We start from the raw sequence: 21,532 nt of genomic DNA on the forward strand, positions 1-21,532 counted from the left end.
TTTTCAGTAGCAGGAAGGATTCTCCTTATGTCTATTGAAACTCCATACTCTGCACAAAACCCTGCATTCAGATTTCATTGACAAGATTTGCCCACATGCTGAAAAGGAAAAGATACTACTCATTAAAACTTGGACTCCTGGAAGCCAGACAAATGCACATTATATTATTTAATTCCTTCATATCCTAAAAACTAAGAAGTCAATACCTTGCTATATGCCTGCAAAGAAAATATGCTACTTTTCTAAACCTTAACATGAAAACCTGAATGTCATCTTCCACAGGTTTTTGGTTCCCCATCCCAGGAAATCTGTGCTATTCAGTTCAACCTCAGGAACAGAATCCCTTGTCAGCAAAATGAAAAATTAAAGATTTAGGTCTGCAGATATGATAAACCTTAAAGGGGGTTGAAGAATAGTATAAATGTCAATTTAGCACGTTACATAGCACGATGTAAACTCCCTCAGCCCAACTGCACCCACTGCTTCGGAATTCAGTGTCATTTGACTCACTCCAGAAACCAATCCCGCTAATGAAAATGAGGCTTTTATACTGCTTTAGACTACCTACATGGAGAATGGTTTGCAGAAGAGGTCCACATTCAACTACTCTCAGAAACTCTGATCTTACCATGGCATGTTGGGACATACTTTTGTCAGCTGAGTGCAAAAGAGCAGGCAGGACAATGTAAAGGTCAAAAGTACAGTTTTCTACAGCTGCAAAACTTAAAAGCAACTAAATGTAACTTAAACTTTCGTGGTAGGTGGAGAAGCAGTATCATGGTTTTTTTCAACCTTCTGGCAATCCATGTACTACTTTGTGAGGTCAAAAATAAGAAGGAAGACATAAAAGGAGATGATGTTTGAATGTTAGCCCCAGGTTGGCCACAACCCAGCGTCAGAATAAAGTTAGGCACCATAACACACAATGTAGTCTCTGCTGAAGTTAGGTAGAAGTGAATGATTGCAGTTATGGAGTCTTTCCCTTTAACTGTACTCTTCTTAGGAGCCATTTTAGGAAGGCTTTCAGAATGCATCCATACTCACAAAAAGAAGAGGGGAAAAAAATCATGACTAATTCCTGTGTAAATTATGAAAAACATGCAAAAAGCCTTAGCAGATCAGAGACCCTATTAAAACCTCAGATATATAGTTGTATGCAATATTGTTAATTGTTAATGTAAGTAAGAGAAACAACTGTTTTACACATTGCTCTTAGGAGGAAAAAAAGCTTGCAAGAAACACTCCCCCAGATGACCGTCTAGACTATCCTGATACTTTGATAATGAACTAAAACCCCAGCCAGTTACTATTTACTAGAAGTCTTCTGTGGAGAGGCAGAAGCATAGTTTTGTCTTCTTCAGATCTCTGGATTTTGCTCAGCAAAACAAAAAAGCTTTGGAGATTTGCCTCTTCGGCTTATACGGTATTTTCAGTGGGACACTATAAAGCTGGGTATCTTTTAACAATCAAAACATAGGCCAGAAGTTAATTCAGGGGATTCATCTCTTTTCTCAATAACTGCTGTCATATAGCAAGCCATTTCTCTGGGGTGGTATAAACCAGCTTACTTTTGGTACTCCAGTATTTTGCAAGCCTGGGCGCAATGCGCTCCTGATGGGCTTCAACAAACTCTATCCCTGGTAACACCTGTGTTACTCTTTTCCATATAATTTTAGTACAGTAATTATAGCTTTTAAGTAATTGCATAACTAATGCTTATTAAGATAGATACAGTTGAAAATTTAAAGCAGATAAAATTTAAGGAACTTTAAACCTTCATACTTAATTTTAAATTTAATAGTTTTAAATTAAACATTTTCTTTGATACGTAGTTGCTGTGCCAGACTTTCCTGTCGAAATCATTAAAACTGTAATTCTAAAGTCTAATATGCTTTTCACCAGTTACATGAGGCCTATTTTTAGACTGCTGCAATCTAAGTAACAGAAACATCTTCTACCCTCTATATATCCCACCTGGAGTACTGTGTTCAGCTCTGGGGCCCACAACATAAGGAGGATGTGGACCTGCCGAAGCGAGTCCAGAGAAGGACCATGAAGATGATCAGAGGGACAAAACACCCTCCCTATGGAGACAGGCTGAGAGAGCTGGAGTTGTTCAGCCTAGAGAAGAGAAAGCTCACAGGAGACCTTATATCAGCCTACCAATGCGTAAAAGGGGCCTGTAAGAAATCTGGAGAGGGACTTTTTACAAGCATATGAAGGGATAGGACAAGGTAGAATGGCTTTAAGCTGAAATAGAGTAGATTTAGATTAGATATTAGGAAGAAGTTCTTCCCTGGCTCAGGTTGCCCAGAGACCTTGTAGATGCCCCATCCCTCGTAGTGTTCAAGGCCAGGTTGGACCAGGCTTTGAGAAACTTGGTCTAATGGAGGGTGTTCCTGCCCATGGCAGGGGGGTTGAAACTATATGACCTTAAGGTCTCTTCCAATCCAAACCATTCTATGATCTTTCACTTTCCCTTTTCAGTTCTTACAGAGCACTTTAGTGCTACATTGTTTGGGTAGCAAAACCAGAAGATCTATATTTAAATGCAAACAGTGGTCCTAAATCTAAATTCTGTTCTAATCAGAACTCCCAGTAGCTTATCTGGGATCTCTGCCAGACTTAGTAGTGCAGTATTGAACCTAAAAAGTCTATTTTCATTGGCTTCAGCTGCTCCCTGGAAATCTGGAGAGACAGAAGATTCTCATCTCTCTGTCAGCAGAAGAAAGTGATGACTACAGCATGCTATCATCCTTGTGAATGGCACTCCATGAGCAGGGAAGGCTGTTCACAGGGAAAGACAATGAAGTCGTGGCAAAGAAGGAAAGGCGTACATACTACACATTTTGTTCTCACTATAAGTAAATGGGAAAGATACTTGAAAGTCTATACTTCCAAAGACTAGATCTGCCAACTGCTCAGAGCCCCTGCAGTTTATAAATTCTGACCTTGAACACAAAATTTGTCAGTGAGCTGACAGCAGAACAGACACAGTGAAAAATATCAGGACATTCAAAAAAACACAGGAGAAAAAAACTAAAAAAACTAAAAATTTCTAAATACCTGGCATCTGTCTAGCTCCCAATCACAGAGCCACACAGTGTTTTGTGTCCTTCACACTTATCCTCCTAGCTCCACACTTAGATGGTTTTATTAAACTCATTTTTTATTAATCAAAACAAAAAAGGGGGAGAGGGATGAACCTCTGAAGTGTACTCAAAGTATGAAGTAATTTGAAATTTTCATTGCCTTTGTTACCACTAATAAAGGCCTATGTTTGCTTCTTTCTTTTGATTAGTTTTTTTGTCTATGACCCCTTCTGCTATGAAGCAATTTCAATTTAATAATTCATTAATGTAGCATGGTTCAAAATTTCTTGCCCTGATTTTAAACATGAAAACCAACTATGAATACAAAGTATCAATTAAGCCCTTACTTAGAGCTAAAAAGTTAAAGTGACGAACACTAATCCTTCACACCACTTTCATTATTAGGAAATTTCCATCTCTTCTTGTTTCACACTCTTCTGCTGAGGATGGGTTGATTTCTTGACTGTTTTGACCAGAAAAGCATCTTGTAAGAATCTGCACTACTATAACTTTTTATTTTAGATACATAGTTTTATACTAAAATGTATACAGAAAGGTAAGATCTTTTATTAAAGCTGAAACAGTTGAAGAAAAATGGAGGAGTAATTGGGATCTGTGTCCCCTTATCACATCTGAAAAGACTAAGGGTTTGTCTGGTTTTTTTAACTACGTAAACCAACCTAGTGAGAGGGATCTTTCCCTCCAGCTCTTCCTTCAGAAAGCATCTCTGTAAGTGTGCTTAACCAGTGTCTATATGCCACTGTATTTTCAGATGTTACTAGAAACCAACGCAGAAGCAAAAGCTTTTCAAGGGTATTCAAGTGATTTTCCTCCCCTCCTTGGAAGGCCTTAGTTAACCCAGCTGAAATTAATAGAAATCTTTCCACTAGATTTCACTAAAGCTGGATTAGCTACAACTTTCTGTTTTAGGTTTCTTTTACTTCTTTTATAGGCAGTCCCCACCCCTTCCTCTCCTAATCTATTCTATGCATTTTCCTATATTTGTTTTTTTCTTCTGAAACTGTGATGAGACTCAGAGTAAAAAACATCATGCAGCTGTATTTTTTCAGTACCCACCAAATCTGAAATCCACAATGTATGAAGGCATTAAAAAAAAATATTGCTTGTTATGGCATTGTATTTTAGAAATAAGCGTGCATCACAACTGTGCTTTTGGTTCAGTTCATTGTAATTCTGGACCTTGTATGCTTGATTTATATATGTAGCAGAGTAACTTCAGGCAGAGGACTGGCAACAGAGACAGTAGGGAATTGTAAAAACATAATGCTGTGAAGCAATAGAACTACACCTTTGGGGTGTAATGGCATTAATAAAAAGGAAATCTACTGAAATACAATTACACCAGAAGAAAACTACTCTACTCCTTTAAAAGCTACTGCCTCAAGGTGAAAACAAAAAAAAAAAGTTAAAAAAAATCTTTTGTTAGAAAGATTTTTGCTTAACTAAAGATCTGTACTTACAATATAAAACAATATAAAAGTTATTTAAATATACTCATCAAATTATAGAAGTTTTCATCATCTAAGAAATGCTAATAGAAATGAAGTGAAAGTGATTCCCTAGGCAGAAAAGAGCACAGAACACAGGTTATTCCTAGTGCCACACAAACTGTGTCTAGGACACCTTGTCAAGAGCAGATAAAAAGATAGTTTTATTATGCTCATGATGTTGGCTTTCTGAGACAGCCTGACGTCTCAGAAAGTTAAAACAGCATTAATCATCTTCCCTATTCTGGTTTATAAGTGAGAATGATTGCTCCAGCAACTGTCAGGAATCACAGACATCACTTACTAAAGCCCCATCTGCCTTGATCAAAATGCCTTTTCTATGGGCAAGACACAGGGTTATACAGCAGCAACATCAGTCACTTAACAGCAGTGAAAATTCTTCCTCTGGCAACATCCTGATGGCCTTGGGGAACCTTAGAGCTCTGGAGTTGTACAAAGTGGCACAGCTCTGCATTTACAATAAGCAAATATAAGGATCCGAAAAGAGGACTGAAAACAGAAACATTATTCCTGTTCTACAAAATCACAAGGGGAATGAAAACTGTATGTAGCTATGTTGAAACTAAATTTTTGACAGTAAAGAACTTTGCATTATAAGCTTTAACTCTAACATGGAAAGGGAACATCTTTTCACATATGTACCTAAATTGTCATATGTGGATATGCTAGTCAAATAACCGAAGGAATTCTTTACCTAATGAATGCAACATTAGATCCTAAATTGTACCATATGAGATTTAATTTTGTGATGCTGATCTGCAACTTTCAATCAGCCAGGGTTTCAAAAAAACCCCGTTTCTCAGGAAAGAAAACATCTTACGGTTTCAAATGATACAATTTCTATACTGGAAAATCTCTTCCATTGTTACATTTTATTATTTTCAGATGTTTTTGGTTTAGCTGGGAGGCCTTGCTTAAGCTTTCCATTTACTGTAAATATTGCAGATTAAGCTTGCATTCTACAAATATTCAGAAGCAATGAAAGTTTTTGGGCATCAGACTGCTAAGTGTGAGGTAGGTACATATGTTTCTCATAGTACGATGTCTAAAAAGCTAAATTACAGCATGATCCATCAATTAAACTAGTTGAAATGGGGTCAAAAATTAACAAGGATTCTCTGTTTATATTTTTCCCGACATTTATGCTACAAGCCACAAAGGCTGAAAAGATCAGAAAAAAACTTCTCTATATCTAGCGTATAAACAATGTTTTAAGTTTTAGATGCAAAGAGGAGACACAGCTCAACGTCCTGAAGCAGATGAAAAACAAAATTTTAACTTGCACATGAAGGTCATTCATTGTCAGTCCTAACAAGAAAACTGCAGATTCTTGAGTAATGCAGCCAGAGACTGAGGAAACACCATGGAATGCAGCCAGGGACACCCACCCTGGAAATACACACCTGAACTGAAAGTATAGGGAAGGTAACAAAAATGGCCTACTGTGTCTCATCCCAGCATGAGAGAATAATTAGGGAGGAAGTGCAGAGCAGAGAGGAAAAAGCAGGCTACAGGGCTGGATATCACGCCAGTAAGGAGAAGTGGTTTCTTAGGCATGGCTGGGAATTGTTTCTCTGAAGCCAGAGACTTATAGCTGTAGAGAAAGACAAGAGAAAGATTCCTGAATGAGAAGAAGTTTAATCTGAGAGTTTTAAGATGTGAATAGAAGATCTGGACATCAGCTATAAACACATTTTTCCTTGATGAGTTGCACTTACTGAAAGCATGATGAATTTGAGGTACTTTGCAAGCCTGCTAGCGAGATTAGAGTCTGATTTCCAAGAAACACCTGGAGCTCCTACTAAAGTCAGTAAGAGAAGCGTTATTCACCACCTTTAAAAATCAGGACACTTAATCTTATTTGATTCTAGGCTAAGAATCAGGATAATGTGAGACAGATGTAACATTGCTTTTTTTGGTAAACAGTGTTAGCTACTGTAATGTTGTACTCACATTAAAATGGTATTACACACCTTCCTCCCAGGAGGAAAAAAAAATCAGGCAGAGAAAAGACCATACATGGTTGTCAGACTGCAAATTTTCTATCCTTCCTTCACCCTGATTAAGACTAGATGACCATGTTCATTAAGCTACTGATTGGAATGAGAAAATCCTTTGTCACCATCCATTTTTTTAGGAAACATAATGTACATGACACCCTACTTGAAAATCATCTGAAAGCTCACATAAAATACAAAGCTGTGCACATATGGGAAAAGTCTGAACTGCATGTTAAGCTGCACAGGCAAAATACAATCCTCACGAAATGTTTTCTTGAATTTGAAGATGACACAGTATTCACAATAGCGATTTGTCCAATAACCTGCCACTTAAATAGTCAGTAGTTTCTTTTTAAGTAAATGTATTTCATACTACAACAAAAAAACCACACAAAGATGCTAAAAAAAAAAAAAAGCAAGACTGTCACAGTGCCAAAGCCATATGCTGAGGTAAGTGTACTTAATGGAGCACACAGAGCAGCAGAAGATCCAGAGACAAGCAGGCAGACCCATACCACTACTCTTCTACTAATATTTCCTTTACAAGGAGGATTATTTTTACCTCTTCTTGTTTAACTTTATATTTAAGATCAGTAAGAACTGATCTTAGTGATATCCCTCCCGCTTTTTCTGAAATTCATCCAAATTCCTTGCTGCACAGATTTTAACACCTCAGCAAGTTTAGTAGCACGTCAAGATTTCCAGCCAATACCTTACTACAGCTTTCTCAAATGTGCTGATAGCCTTACAGTGTGTATAGCTCCTCTACTGAGAGCCAACAATGTGTTGAAACTTGGCTATGAATTGGCGTTAAGCACTAATGTCTTCATTTTCCACGGGGCTCATCAAAATGCTTTTTGTCAATCCCTGTCTGATGCAGATTTTAACATTTACTCATGCTGCTTTTATTCTATTCAGTTTCATTCCTAACTATTTTCCTTCCACTGTTTTCAACAGCTCATTGCTTCAGAAAGGATATTTCAACTCCTGTTTTATTTTTTATTTCCACTGAGTTTTCCCTTGCTATTCTTTTGGGCTTTTCATGCTTTGAACACTCTGCATATCACTGGGTATTAGTTGTCTAATTTAAGGTAGCAATTAAATAATGAAAAATCTTGTCTGCAAAAAGTCATTTAAGAAAAGGTCCAACACAGGTATTTACAAAACAGTATTTCTAAGGTAATACTTGCCTGAAAATATCACCATTTTCTTCTACCTTTACTAGACCATAAAAAGTTGTAACCATACTGCAGACTCAAACAATCACAGATAAAAAAAATAAAAAGTGTAATATTCTAATGCACCTGAAAGAGTAAAATTTTCACTGGGGAAGGAAAGAGACAGAATTTTCGCAACACATCATCTTCCCTCTCCTCTGCAACACATTCCCCACTCATGACTTTGGTCCATTACTCTATATTATGAGACTCTTGTTTTACTTTTCAATGAACAATCTCTAGTGCAGAACATAACCCAGCCTAAGTCCTACCTGACAGATAAAAACCCAGTATTTTATGCTCTCCTGGACATTTTCCTCCTCTAGGTAATACAAAACATTAATTTTCAAATACAGATTTAAAAAATACATATATGAAGAAAATATATCTGTTTGCCATAAGTATAGAGTATTAACAACTCTGCTACTTCTTTCTTTCATTTCATAGTTTGGAGCAGTATAGCTACAGTGCTTCCCTTCTAAAACCTGACTTGAAGCAAAGAAGCTTTTCCTGTGCCTGAGTTGCAAGAGAGCTCCATTTTACTCTGGTGAAAATTCTCAAGTCCTTTGAAGAGGTTATTCAAATCTGTATTTCATCTTCCTTTTTTAGGAAAATGTTGCAACATGTTAAATCTTTTACACAGAGAAATTTTAAGATACCCGCAAAAATCAGACACAAATAAAAGATATTCTCTGTAGACATCTTGAGGAGTTTTTAATGTTTAAGATAGTCATTTATCAGCTTGTGAAAGACAGCAAAGGTAAGTCTGAAAACCTTATCACCAGAGACAATGATGGATGGAAAAAGCAGGTAATGTGGGCGTCAGAGTACTGTAATCCTAGTAGCTATTGATATCTAAGAGCATGAAAGCAGCTTTCTGAATTTGCCCTTCAGAACCACTGCAATCTGTCAAAGACTGACGTATACAAATATCTGCAGCTCTAAACCTGTAGAAGGAAGAGTTCTCTGAACAGGAACTGCACTTAACTGTATGTATTATAAACATTTGATGACACCTCTAATCACAAACAATGAAAATAACTATCAGATTCTTCTAGCACAGATAATCTGACCTATTTTCCTAAATAAAGTACTTACCTGTCAGATAAAATTTTACCTTTTATTGCTGCAGGTATTTGCAATTGTTACCTCTTACTATCTCCTAGAGGAATTAAAGGTGTACTTTTTTATTTTAAACTGAAGCTTTTTTAAAAATATTACCACCACTCTGACATTTTGCTTATAACTGACTTTCCACTATGTGTGGGAAAAGCTGACAAACATTTTTTATCAGAAAATTTAGAAAATAAAGTAAGTAGAAAAGCACTATGAAAGTTGAAAATTTTAGAAATATCCACATTTTCTAAAGCCTTAAACTACCACTAACTTCTTCTTAGTTAAATTGATTAAAATTAATTGATTTTAATTAATTAGACTTCAAGTTGGGTTCTTCCATGGCTTGTCCAAGGAAGTTGCAAATGCTCCATCCCTGGCGGTGTTCAAGGCCAGGTTGGATGGAGTCTTGGGTGACATGGTTTAGTGCGAGGTGTCCCTGCACACGGCAAGGGGGTTGGAACTACATGATCTTAAGGTCCTTTCCAACCCTAACTATTCTATGATTCTAAGTTGATGATGTATCTCTTGTGTTTACACCAGCAGTAACAAACACCCCTTGTGAACTGGACCAGGTACTTTAGAGTATGCTACAGTGAACTGATTTTCTTTTCTTAACTCAACAGGCCCTGAAAGACTCCTTTACAAACTTGCAAAAGATCTCAAGACCACATGTTCCACTTCCCAATGGCTAAAAGTAGACCTAAAATTCATTAAACTGGTGTTCAGCAGGTAAGTATTCCACTTACTGCACATGGGGGAAAAGAAAAAAAGTAAAAGACACCATGACACGTGGCCCTGAGGCACAAAGAAAAGAAGAATGCTGGTTGATATCTGAAAGCAGTATTTAGTAATTATTTTTTATTTAATCTTGTTGTCTTCCTTTCTTCCTGCCTTCTACTAAAATGCCCTGCATTTTCACTTATACTCACTCCTACAGCAAGCAAAATTCAACAGTTTTACACAACCTTAATAAAATAGGCAGGATGACTCCCCTGGTTAAAACCTCAGACTGAAACCCCAGGATTATCTGGTTGATTGATAAGCCTGTTGAAGCTTCCCTGCCCAGCCTTCAAAACGTAACAACCTCATGTGTCACAGCCTGTCTTGGGGGCAGGGAAGAGAGTAATAATACTTCCTTTGTCCAGTTAGCTCTTCAGAGCAGGGACCCACTTATACATACACACACACATCCTACATAAAGAACCTCTATTTCAGTTCAGGCTAATAGTAGCCACTATAAAGCAAAACCCAGCAACATTGAAAAGTTGTATTCCCACAACTCCTACAAAAGAGAAGAGCTTATTGACCAAAAGCATATTTTTGCTGCTAAATACCTGAACAAAGTTTACAATCATTGGGGGACAGCAAAAATAAACCAAGCAACTTGAGAAAAAGCACAGGTCTTTTTATAACCTCTCATGCAACAGTATGCCATGCCTGGCAGACAGGAAACCTCTCAAACATAACTTGCCACAGCCTGCATGCCAAGAAGTTCTGCAGCTTATGAGATTACAGGGGTAAGACCTGATATACATACAAGATCTGAATATATCCCAAAAAAGTTTTCACTACTTCTTCTCATGGTAATGCTACATCAACAGATACGGAAAAGTTGTACAAAGTTAAAAGATCCTTTGAATACCTTTCAGAGGAAAGAGTAGTTTCATAAAGAATTTAATTCCCTCCTTGCTTCATTTACACCTAATCACTGTCACTTAGGCAGACACAAGCCTCTTCAGCAGCACTACAGCACTACAGACTAAATATGAACTGGATGTTTTCTTTATAATAAAAATATATTCAAGAAGCATTGAGACATATAGAAACTTGTGTCAGTTTGCTCTATAAGCTTAAATTTATTCATATATATTATCCCAAAATATCTTTATAACTTTTAAGTGCAAATCAGTTTCACCAGTACAGCTTCACTTCTGTTTTCTTTGTTCTTTCTTCTTTTGCCTGTTACTATAAACTTTCACTGAGGATGCTTTTTGCTTCCTCCTACACCTTTCTCTGTGCTGTTGATTAGACTCTTCCCCGCTTCCTAGCTTGAAAAGAACACCTTTTTTTTTTTTCTTTTTTCATTTCCCTCTCCTCCTTTTTTTGTATTGTCCTTATGTATAAGATCATCATTGATTATTTTCCTGTCAGGGAGGGTCAGATGAAGGTAACTGATCTCAAATACAATTTTAGATGTATGCTCTCCTGCCCCACAAAATGAAACTCTACTTCAGTTACATCCTCTGCCTCAAACCCTTTTCACTATCCTCTGCAACATCCTGTTCTTCAACCCCACAGACACTTCACTGTCTGTTGCTGTCCCTCCTAGGACTCCTCAAATGCATGGACCAAGTCCTTGTAAGCATTGCAGAACTGGCACAAAAACTGCTGCCTTGCAGAGAGAAGAGTTTCCACTGACTACCTGGCTGCATCTATGCAGTCTTCCCAATTAACCCAGTAGGAGCCTCTAGTGGGGCATTAGCCCCAACCACTGATTTACTACATCTGTCATGAGGGATGGGCTCTTGTCTCCTTTGATAGCCAGAAATTCCAAAATTCAGACAGTCAAAGAAAGCGTCCAGTCACTTGTACTGGGAATACCAGGCGCAACAAATACATTCCGCAAAGACACATTAGTAGCAATTTTCCTGAGAATAACCGAAAAGCTGCCCACTCCCCATAGCTTCTCACGCTATGTTCAGTTATCATATTTCTCTATTTTCCCTCTTATCCCACTGGCCCAAGCTTGATAGCTTTATCTGAAATACTCTCCCTTCTTCAAAAGGATATTATTCCCAAGCTATGCATTTTTACTCAGCCCAAACCTTTTTACATCCCATTAAAGCCACTTACATACAGAGTAAATGAGCACTAGTCTTTCTCCTTCTATGTGAGATGAAGACAAATTTAGATCAGTGGCAGGATTCTCTTTTCCCACTGGCTCTTCCTCCCTTTAACCCATAACAAAGAAGGAGGAAAACATGATTGGTTTTCCATGGCTTCATACCTCTACAGATAATCAATTAAAAAAATACAAGGACGTGTGCCAAAATACAAATATCATTTGACTAGACAGTCTTGAGAAACCAAAGGAACTGGTCATGCTAGAAAAACACACTTATGTGTACAGCTGATGATGAGGCCTCTTAATCCATTTCTCCTTTCTTTTTCCCCAATTATTTTTCACTGGGAAAAATTGAACAGCAAAATTTCAACATCTACTTTTTTCTTTAAGGTGAAAAAAAACCCCAACAACAGCAAAAAAATCCATAAAAAAGGAGACCAAATGCTGGAATCTTGTGTGTTTACAAATCAAAGACAAGAAGCTGACCAAAAGAACAGTCTTTGACAGGAAATATAAAAGGTTGTTGTATATATCTGAAAAAGTAAAGCATGAGCTCCCAAACAGGTCCTGCTTTCTTGTTAACCCAGCAGCAAGTCTCAAGCTAAATACTGTAATCATGCCAGTCATTAGTTACTGCTCAGCCTCCTGTCTCCAGCCCGGAAATTAGTCTGCTCAGAGCCCAGACAGCTGAACAACAAGTCACGTTTTATCATATAACCGAGGCTGGGAGGCCAATCTGAAGGAAAGCTACATATGTTCTATATTAGGAAGAAAACACCTAATTTAAAGAACTTAATTTACAGAACAATAAAAAGTATGCATTTAAAGCACCACAATGTAAAAAACTAACAAAACAAAATCTCTTATAACTCTGATGTGATTTGTAAGGGAAGTTCACATGACCTTAAACTTATAAAATTTTACTCAAAGAGTTATGAACTGTTGCTAAACTCAGTTTAAAATTAAACTACAAAGGCATTTCTTACTGTAAACTATTATAGGCAACTATTGTAACGAACCAATGAAGAAATATTTCCTTTGCATTTTGTTGGAAAACATAAACTTACTAGGTTAAAAGCATAAATTACAGATCACTATTGATCAGAATAGGCATTTAAGGTATCTTTTATTTTTTTTTTCATGTATTGCAGCTCATGTAAAGCATAAAAAAAGTTAACATTAACAGTTGCTATATTAGAGACTTTCTATAGTCACTACCAAGATACACTACAGGAGTAATCTTTCTTTAACTGAATAACAGTACAATAAATTAGTAACAACTTTTTTTTTTTGAATATGAGAAAGGCAACACCAAGATAAGAGACTAAGCGAAATTTTATTTAACCCTGCCCACTGTTGTAATAGCATATTATATACGGAATTATATATATTAATTATATGTTATATTAATGTGACAGTGACAGAAGCAAGTTTGGCTTACTACCTCCAATTTCAAGTATGGAAATGTAAATTTTTAATTATAATAACTCAATTTCCAAATAACCATATAATGTAGCTTAAATATCCATCCTAAACTGACGCACTTGATAGTCTGTTGTTTTCGCTAGAAGGCAGGTGTACTTTCTATAAAGACCTATTTCTGAAAATGGCTGTAAATATTAACAGTTTTTAACAGAATAATGCTTCCTAATTCCCCACGAACCAAAATATAAAAGATTTGAGTCCTTGCACTTGGTTCATAAGGAGCAACTATGAAGAATGGGCTGAATGTAACATCCAACAGCAAAAATCTAAACAGCAATGAACAGAAGTCCATAAATCTGATCTTAAGAATGTAAGCAACAAGCAATTAGAGACAAAGAAACAAATTTGTCCTTTACATTCTTCTGTTGCTTGTGACATCTAGTGGGTATAAAAGCAGCATGGAAGAGCAAATACAAACTGCTGCTTCTTCAGTGTTTGGTTAGTTATTTCCTGCACCTACATGGAAATTATTTCCGTTTCACAGTCAACAAATGTAAAGATATTTTTCCAAGTTATATTCAGCTTTGAACACTTCAGAATTTAATTTGAAACAAAGCATTCCACAGGATTCCCTTCAGAAGCCATTTCTAAACATGTGAATTACACAAAGGTGTTTGGAAGCAGCCAGCATGGGTTTACCAAGGGCAACTGTCATCACTGCTTTCAACCATGAGGTCACTGGTGCCAAGGACAAGGAGAGGCCAGTGGGTGTTGCTTGACTTGAGCAAGGCTCTCCCATAGAGAGATTGTGACCAGTGAGATAAAGGCCAAGTAAGTGAACAATAAATAAGGTGACTGGAAAACTGGCTAAAAGAGTTGTAATCAGCAAAGTCCAGACAGGCCAGGAAACTAGTGCAGTCAGTCCCTCAGGGATGAGTACCAGGACAAGTAACAGTTTAACATCTTCATTAACAATCTGGGTGATGCTACAAGAGCACACTCTCAGCAGGACTGCAGATGACACCAAATCTGAAGCACCAGTCAAAATGCCGGACGGCAGGGTTGCTACTCAAGAATGATCCATGTCAGCTTAGAAAAAGTGGGTGGATAGTTATCTCAAAGTTCAGAAAAAGCAAAGGAAGTCTCACATCTGGGAAGGAACAACCTAATGGAACAATGTAGGCTGGAGGCTAACTGCCTGCAAAGCAGCTCCGAGAAAAGGATCAGGGGAGTCCTAGTCGATAACCTGAACATGAAGCAGCAGCACACCCTTGCAGCAGAGAAGGCCAGCTGCATGGGCTGTTTCAGGATGAGCACAGCATTCAGTACAGGAAGCGGCTCTTCACCTCCATTTGGCACTTCCAAGACTGCATCAGAGTACTGTATCCAGTTTTGGACTCCCAGTACAAGAGAAAAATGGAGATACTGAAAAAAGTCTGGGGGAGAGGCACCACATGGGTCAGACAGCTGAAGAACTTGCCCTGTGTGGAGAATTTGAGGGACCTGAGTTCATTCAGCCTTAAGAAGAGAAGGTTTCAAGGGGATTTTATTGATGTCTATAACTACCTGTTCAGGGGATAGAGAGATTGAAGCCAGACTCTTGGAGGCTCACAGCAATCAGAAAAGAGGCAATAAATACAAATTGGCACATGCAAAATTGTGATTTTCTTTTTTTTTTTTTCTTCATCATGAGGGTGGTGAAATACTGGAACAAGTTGCCCAGAGATGTTGTGGAATCTTCATCCTTGAAGGTGTTCAAAAACTGACAGTTCAAAAACTGAACAGGCCTAATCAGATTAGACCTGCTTTCAGCAGGTATTGGACTAGATGGCCTGTGAAGGTCCTTTCTGATTTAAATTATTTTATCAATCTAGGAAGTCTACTTCTGCCCCGAGTGGCTTTCTTGTCCACTGCTAATGTGAATTAAGAATGTGACTTTCTATTCATCCAAAGATCCCATCCCCCTTTTTAGTATTGATAACCTTTTCAGTATTTTAAAGGAGTAAGGTAACAATGCAGACTAGTATTCAGCACTCACACTATGGTTGTTCAGTTCTTCAGTACCATTTTTGATGAGAACATGTATTCACAATACCAATTTGGAGAAAAGAATAATATTTCTGCTAAGCTCTTCTGCATCATCTTTGATTATTATTGAAAACTTCATGTTAAAGGATGTACAACATTATTGGTTTGACAAGCAATCCTCTCTGTATCCCCTCATTAAATACCCATTCTAAACAGACAGCAATTTGGGTTGTACTTGTCAGTTTGATGCACACAGAATATATTCTACAATTATATTTAATGGAGAGCAGTTCTACATTACTGTATTTCCACAGTCTTGGATTCAAACAACGCTCTGATTTATTAAAAGCAAGCAGCAAAGATTCATGAAAATGGAAGCAGGTTTATTCTAAATCACTATATATAGACTTAGTGCCTTAATTATTGGTGTGCTTATCACCTAGTGTAACGCCAGAAATATTTTGTCCAGCATCATCAAAACTGACTTTGTCAGTATGTCTAAGCCCATAAAAGAAGACTGAGGGATTTCTCCTTAAAATTTTGGAATGAAATCCTTGTTTAGTCCCGCATTCATGGAAACGCTATAAGCTAAGCCATATCTAAGATGTTTAAGAATGGTTTTAGGAACTGATCTCAGTATTACAGTAATTAGTTATTTTTTCACTCCATCTCTGACTTTCTCCCATAGGATAGAACTAACCAGAGTGAGTAACTTCCCAAGTTTTTCTTATAAAAGAGGTGTTATACAGAATCCTTAAATTAGTTACACTTACGCAATTAGTTACACCATCAGCAATTTTCCTGTAATATTATTTCACATAGATGAGAGCAATAGGTCATCTTTTAACTATTATACAACAAAATAAGCAGCCTAAATTAGCTCAAATTCCTACCAATTGTGAAAGCCTTCTATTTACCAATCTGAAATATGGCTACCAGACTAAAAAGGAAGACACTTTCTAAAATTACAAATAATAAATGGTTTATTGGAAGCTTACTGGCTCAGCCTGAAAATACACAGCACAAAATATATACATACTGTATTGTTGCATATAGCGGCTCATAATTTCCTTTGTTATTTATTTCTTTTACCTCTTTCACACTGCGGGCCAGTAAATCCGTAGACACATGCACAGCGATTAGGTCCAATACACCGTCCTCCATTCTGGCAGCCACTTTCACAGACAGCTTTAATTAACAAAATTAAAGAAGTTTTAAATGTTATAGTAATAATATTTCAAAGACTACCATACGCAAAATTCAAAAATAGTATTTTTCCTATCAACTGCTTTAAGTCTTTCTGGACCTGAAGATCAAACTCATCTCCTTCCTCCCATCATCACCAACAACAATTGTTCAAGTCAAATTCCATCAGTACCTGTATAATGCTAATTGCAAGCAGCTGTTCAATTATTTTCACCACAGATTCTTAGCAGATGTTTAACTTAAGTATATTTTTAGACAGTTCTGCAGCTCTAGTCACTAATTATAAGAACTTACATCCATCACCAAAGTTAGCAGATAAAAACTATTCTGAGGGGGTTTGGGCATATCAGGTTATGCTACGTCATCACAACAGCAACAAACTTTTCATGAAAGGGGGCTTGGGGAGTCTGAGAGACAGATAATTCAGCTCTGAGAGTTGATACTGCTGGCAGAAGTGATGTTCAGAGCAAGAGAAAAGAATTACTGCTTTAATTAATCTTTATGTACCTTCAGAGACTGTGTTTCCTAAAAGATCCCAACAAGAAAAAAAACATTTTGGGGGCAATGTAAATCCACAGTATATATACAGATGGAGAAGGTACTTTACAGTTGTGGAACTTCAGAGCACCCACTCACGCTGTTTATTGATAGTGTGCATCAAGAACAAAGCCTCCTACCAAAGCACTGAAATCTTCTCAGTTTGAAACGACAGTTCTTCAGTGAGGCTGAAAAATGCTACTAAAGGAGTGCTTTAACTATGTCTATTTTCGAGGACATATATCCTTTTTTAGAATTAGCAGATGTTCCAAATCAAAGCATTTCACCTTAAAAGGAGAGCCCCATCATTTTGAAGTGTCTCTGAGCAACAGCAAAGAGATTTTAGTCTAAAAGTCTCTAGGCTGCTTTCCTACACAGGTGCCCCCAATTTGAAGGTGGCATTTGTAACATATTTGAGTATGCAGTGCAAAAAAACCTCAGCAACCTAGAGAAGGTATATATTTCAAACTGGAAACTGCCTCCTATGTCACAATGGGGAACAGAAAATATACTGTTGTGTCAAAATGTGATAAAGCCTTTCTTATCAAGAACTATAAAACTGAATTACTTTTTACTGAGAATGCATATCTTATGCATAAAACAAAGATATTTCTCTGCAGGTGTAAAATTTATGCATTAATGGACAATAACAATATAGTGAGGCAATTAGCTTTAGTATATTTAATACACAATGACATTTTAGTAAAAATGAAATAAAGACATATTTACATTTTTTAGACATTCATTCCACACTGCATCTAGAAGACAAATACGCAACCTTCCTTGAAATTTTAACAGTCTTATACACTGAAGCCAATCTCCAGATTTTTTTTTTTCCCCCCCCCCAGATTTTCTGGATTTTTTCTTCAGATTTTCTGGATTCCTTTAGAATCACTGCTTGAAAATTCAATCCTCTTTTCATTTATTCACTGGAAATACGCCCTCTCTGAGACCATTCAGGTGTTGAGCCAACACTTTAAAATTAGCAGGAAGGGGCCAGAAGCTCTAGGGTCACATTTTAGGATTACAATTATTATCCAAGATTTTACAGAATTTTATTGAGGTAGAAATAAAGCAGGAACAAGACTGCTCTTCAGCATTTGTAAAAATGACTAAGACAAAGGATATTTTTTCACAATATTCAGCCTTTTTTTTGCAGAGATGCCTTCTGTTTGTCTCTAGTTCTTTCAGGCTTACTTAAGCAATTAATTTCTCAGCTAATTAATAGCCAGCTGACCTCAGAATACACTTTGAGTTTCTCTTCATCCCTGCAGCCTTCGGTGACTTCTATTGTTTGCCAAATTTGTATGGCTTGTAAACACTGTAATGCGATAGGTAGAGCTGTGCAAATAATTGACTTTCTAGCTTGTCTGCCAAACCAAAAAGGTATCCAAAAGCTTGAATAGTTTTTAATCTTTTTCTTTAGTCATGCAGAAAACCATGCCTCAGCCTAGTAGTTTGACTGCTTTTACAAAACAGGGAAACTTCATCAAAGAGAATGAAAAACTAGCGATTGTCTGGTAAGGAAAGGAGAGTGGAATGTATACTGCCATTGCTCCCAATGCATCTTTCAAAACTATTTGATGAATTTGATTTCTTAGTTTGAATTTTAGAGAATACAAATGCATGAACTGACTTTCCGCTAAACTCTCTACCTCAAAACAGCAGTAAATTTCTCACAGACATTTCATTGTATTTCAGCATATTGGCTTTTTTATCTTCCTACTTGTCCTAAAATAAGGCGGCTAACTTGCAGGACTTATGTGGATTTACGTTTAGATCAACAGAGCAATTGCAAGGGAGCAATTATTTACGCTGCCCACAGTAAGTTCCGATGTAGCCCTTCTGGCACTGGCACCGGTCATCCGTGCATGTACCCCCGTTCATGCATCTGATACTGCACTGTTGTACTGCAGCAGAAGCCAGGCAGAGAGATACCAGTGTTAGGCAAAAATACCACATCGGGAAGCAAATGTGGATAAAACCAGAGATGTCTGAAAGTAGACATGAGCTTCGTATAATATATGCTGTGTATTTAAGCGTACACTGTGCTATTCTTGTAACCAAAGCTGTCCAAGCTGTCAATATTAGTCAGCCATTATTTTAAAAACAACCATGAAGTTTTTAAAGTTTTCCATGACTATATTTAGCATCTTGGAATATTTCTTTATCTTGGCTGTACAATCTTAATTTCTTAGGAAAATGCATTCAATGAAAATGTTACACACTTATATTTAAACCTGCTTATCCCTTTAAACACATTCATTCCCAATTTGTCACACAGAGTAAACATGCACACATGGTATATCAAACTTTATCAAAAACGAGAGATATACCAAAGTGTAATTACATGCATGTACGCAGTAATGACAGGTTATTTTTAAAGAATTTACATAGTAGTTATTTTTGAGTTGACGCTCGAAGATAATTACTTAAAATGAAATCTCTAATTGAAATAAATATAGTTAGTCCTTACTAGATTTTGATCCACAGGTAGGTGATATTTGTCCACTTGCACAGGTGCACATGTTAGGACGGGAACAAAATCCATCACCACAGCTATTTCTACAAATTGCTGAGGAAGAAGACAATTAAAAAGTGATTAACAGTAACCTTAGTGTTCAACTACAGGGAAAAAAAAAAAAAAAAGGTTTGAGAAATCAAAGTTGTGCCTTCCTTTCCTCCTCACCAGCCAAGGGAGCTCTATTGAACAAATGAACAACAGAGACAGACAGGAGTTATAGGCCAAATTCAGATTCTAAAGGAGATCTAAATGCATACATCTAAATAATCTGCTTAAGTAGCAAACACACCAAAAGAGAGACTGAAACATTTAGAGCCAGTATGGCACAGGAGGTCCTTAAAAATCACATATTGTCCAAGAAACAGCTTGTAAAGCACAAAGCTAAGCAAGAATCAGTTTCTTTGTAAATAACTTTGGGGTTTTGAGAGTATCATATAATCTGGAAGCACATCTTCACTGAAGGATTACAAAAGTAACAGACACCTTCAGTAGATAATTTGCCAAGAACATACTGACTACCTAAAAACCCTATCTATATATATTAGAATGAAAGGAAAAAAAAATCCACATGGCCATATACGTTAAAAAATTTGCAGAGGTAAGACCGTTCCAGAATGCCTGTGCTCCACTTCTGATTTAGGAAAACATGCATAAATGAGATCCAACTCCTATAAGGAAGCCAATTGTTTTATTGCCCCATTACAGAATTCAAATATGGCCCCTGTGAAATGTACATGCTTTCTCCACCAAATCACCAGCTCTGTACCAATGCCGAATATGACCAGATCAGATTTTGTAAACCCACATCCTCCCTGACATACTCCAATAAGGGCCACATTTTCTTTACAAGACAGGAGTAGACAAAGCCACATTAGTGGTCCACTGACACGTTTCCGGAATCAAACAGAACCAGTGTGCCTCATCTACATTTACTGTTAAATTCCTCAACAACTATACCAGAAATGTGAAGCCATGAAAGGAAAAAGAGTTTGTGGGATTTTGCTATTTAGTTGCAATTAGAGACATACCACTGTCTGATGTGAAATACTTTCTCCATTAGCAGGCTTAGAAGTAAGAAACTGGATTTAGAGCGCTATACAAACACAGGGAACAGGGCTCTTTCCCTTCTATCACTGTTCAGTCCATCTTTACACAACACAGCTCAATTTCCTGATTAAACAAGGTCTACATTTAGACCATTTGCTTGGTTTATTATCTGTTAGAGAATAATTTTTTATCAACTGAAAGCCTTAAAGCTGAGAGCATATTCTAAGTATGCTTTCATCAGTAAAGTTTATTTTAACAAAGAAAAAAGTAAACCTATCCAGACCTTTGGTTTTCAGATAAAAGATCACTTTTAATCATAAATATGTCACAGACTGCCAACGACCATTATCACATTATCAACTGAAAACACTGTAAGGTCAGAATGGTTTCCTGTTGACCTACCACTAGCTTATAGATCTCTCATCATGAAATTATACTTTAAAATCACCAGTTAAAATCTGCACTAATTATAATCAATGCATCTCCAATAAGAAGTTTGCTAGCTTGTCCATGTGCTGTGCAAGAGGCTCTGTCTAGCTAAACACCTCTAGCTAGAGGGACCATCATCTCAATGAATGTTTAACGTGTGCATAGAAATCTGTGCCCCAAAACCTTCACCAAAAATACAAATAGAAAATATTAGAGAGCTGCAATTAAGATCCAGTAAGTGAACAGGAAGTAAAAGATGTCCTTTGTGCACATAAATTAATAGTGAATCAAAGATTATTCTGGACGTGAAGAGATATGAAACCGAGGTCTTTACGAGGCGCTGAGAGTCACTGTTTAAGGATAACGTATAAGGATTTCTGAAAGCATTTAAATCATCATCTCCCCCTAATTTCATTTGAGCTAGATACCCAGCTGAATTTGAAAAACCTGTCAAAAGCATATTAGGTAGCCTAAATTAATTTTTAAAATTCCATTTTACATTTAAGTAGACAACATTGTAAGATATTATAAATGTGA

The 21,532-nt window shown here is 37.0% G+C and overlaps 1 protein-coding gene across 1 annotated transcript in view; it reads right to left on the reverse strand.

Moving 5' to 3' along the window:
• FBN2 (fibrillin 2) overlaps positions 1–21,532 on the reverse strand; it is a 144,212-nt gene that overhangs the window by 120,071 nt on the left and 2,609 nt on the right. The window contains exons 3-4 of the mRNA XM_030471271.1: positions 19,472–19,570; positions 16,345–16,440 (exon numbers count right to left, since the gene is read on the reverse strand). Of these exons, the coding sequence (XP_030327131.1) occupies positions 16,345–16,440; positions 19,472–19,570 (195 nt within the window). The remainder of the gene's footprint in view (positions 1–16,344; positions 16,441–19,471; positions 19,571–21,532) is intronic.

This window comes from Strigops habroptila, chromosome Z (genome assembly GCF_004027225.2).
Source record: "Strigops habroptila isolate Jane chromosome Z, bStrHab1.2.pri, whole genome shotgun sequence".
Lineage (NCBI taxonomy): Eukaryota > Metazoa > Chordata > Aves > Psittaciformes > Psittacidae > Strigops > Strigops habroptila.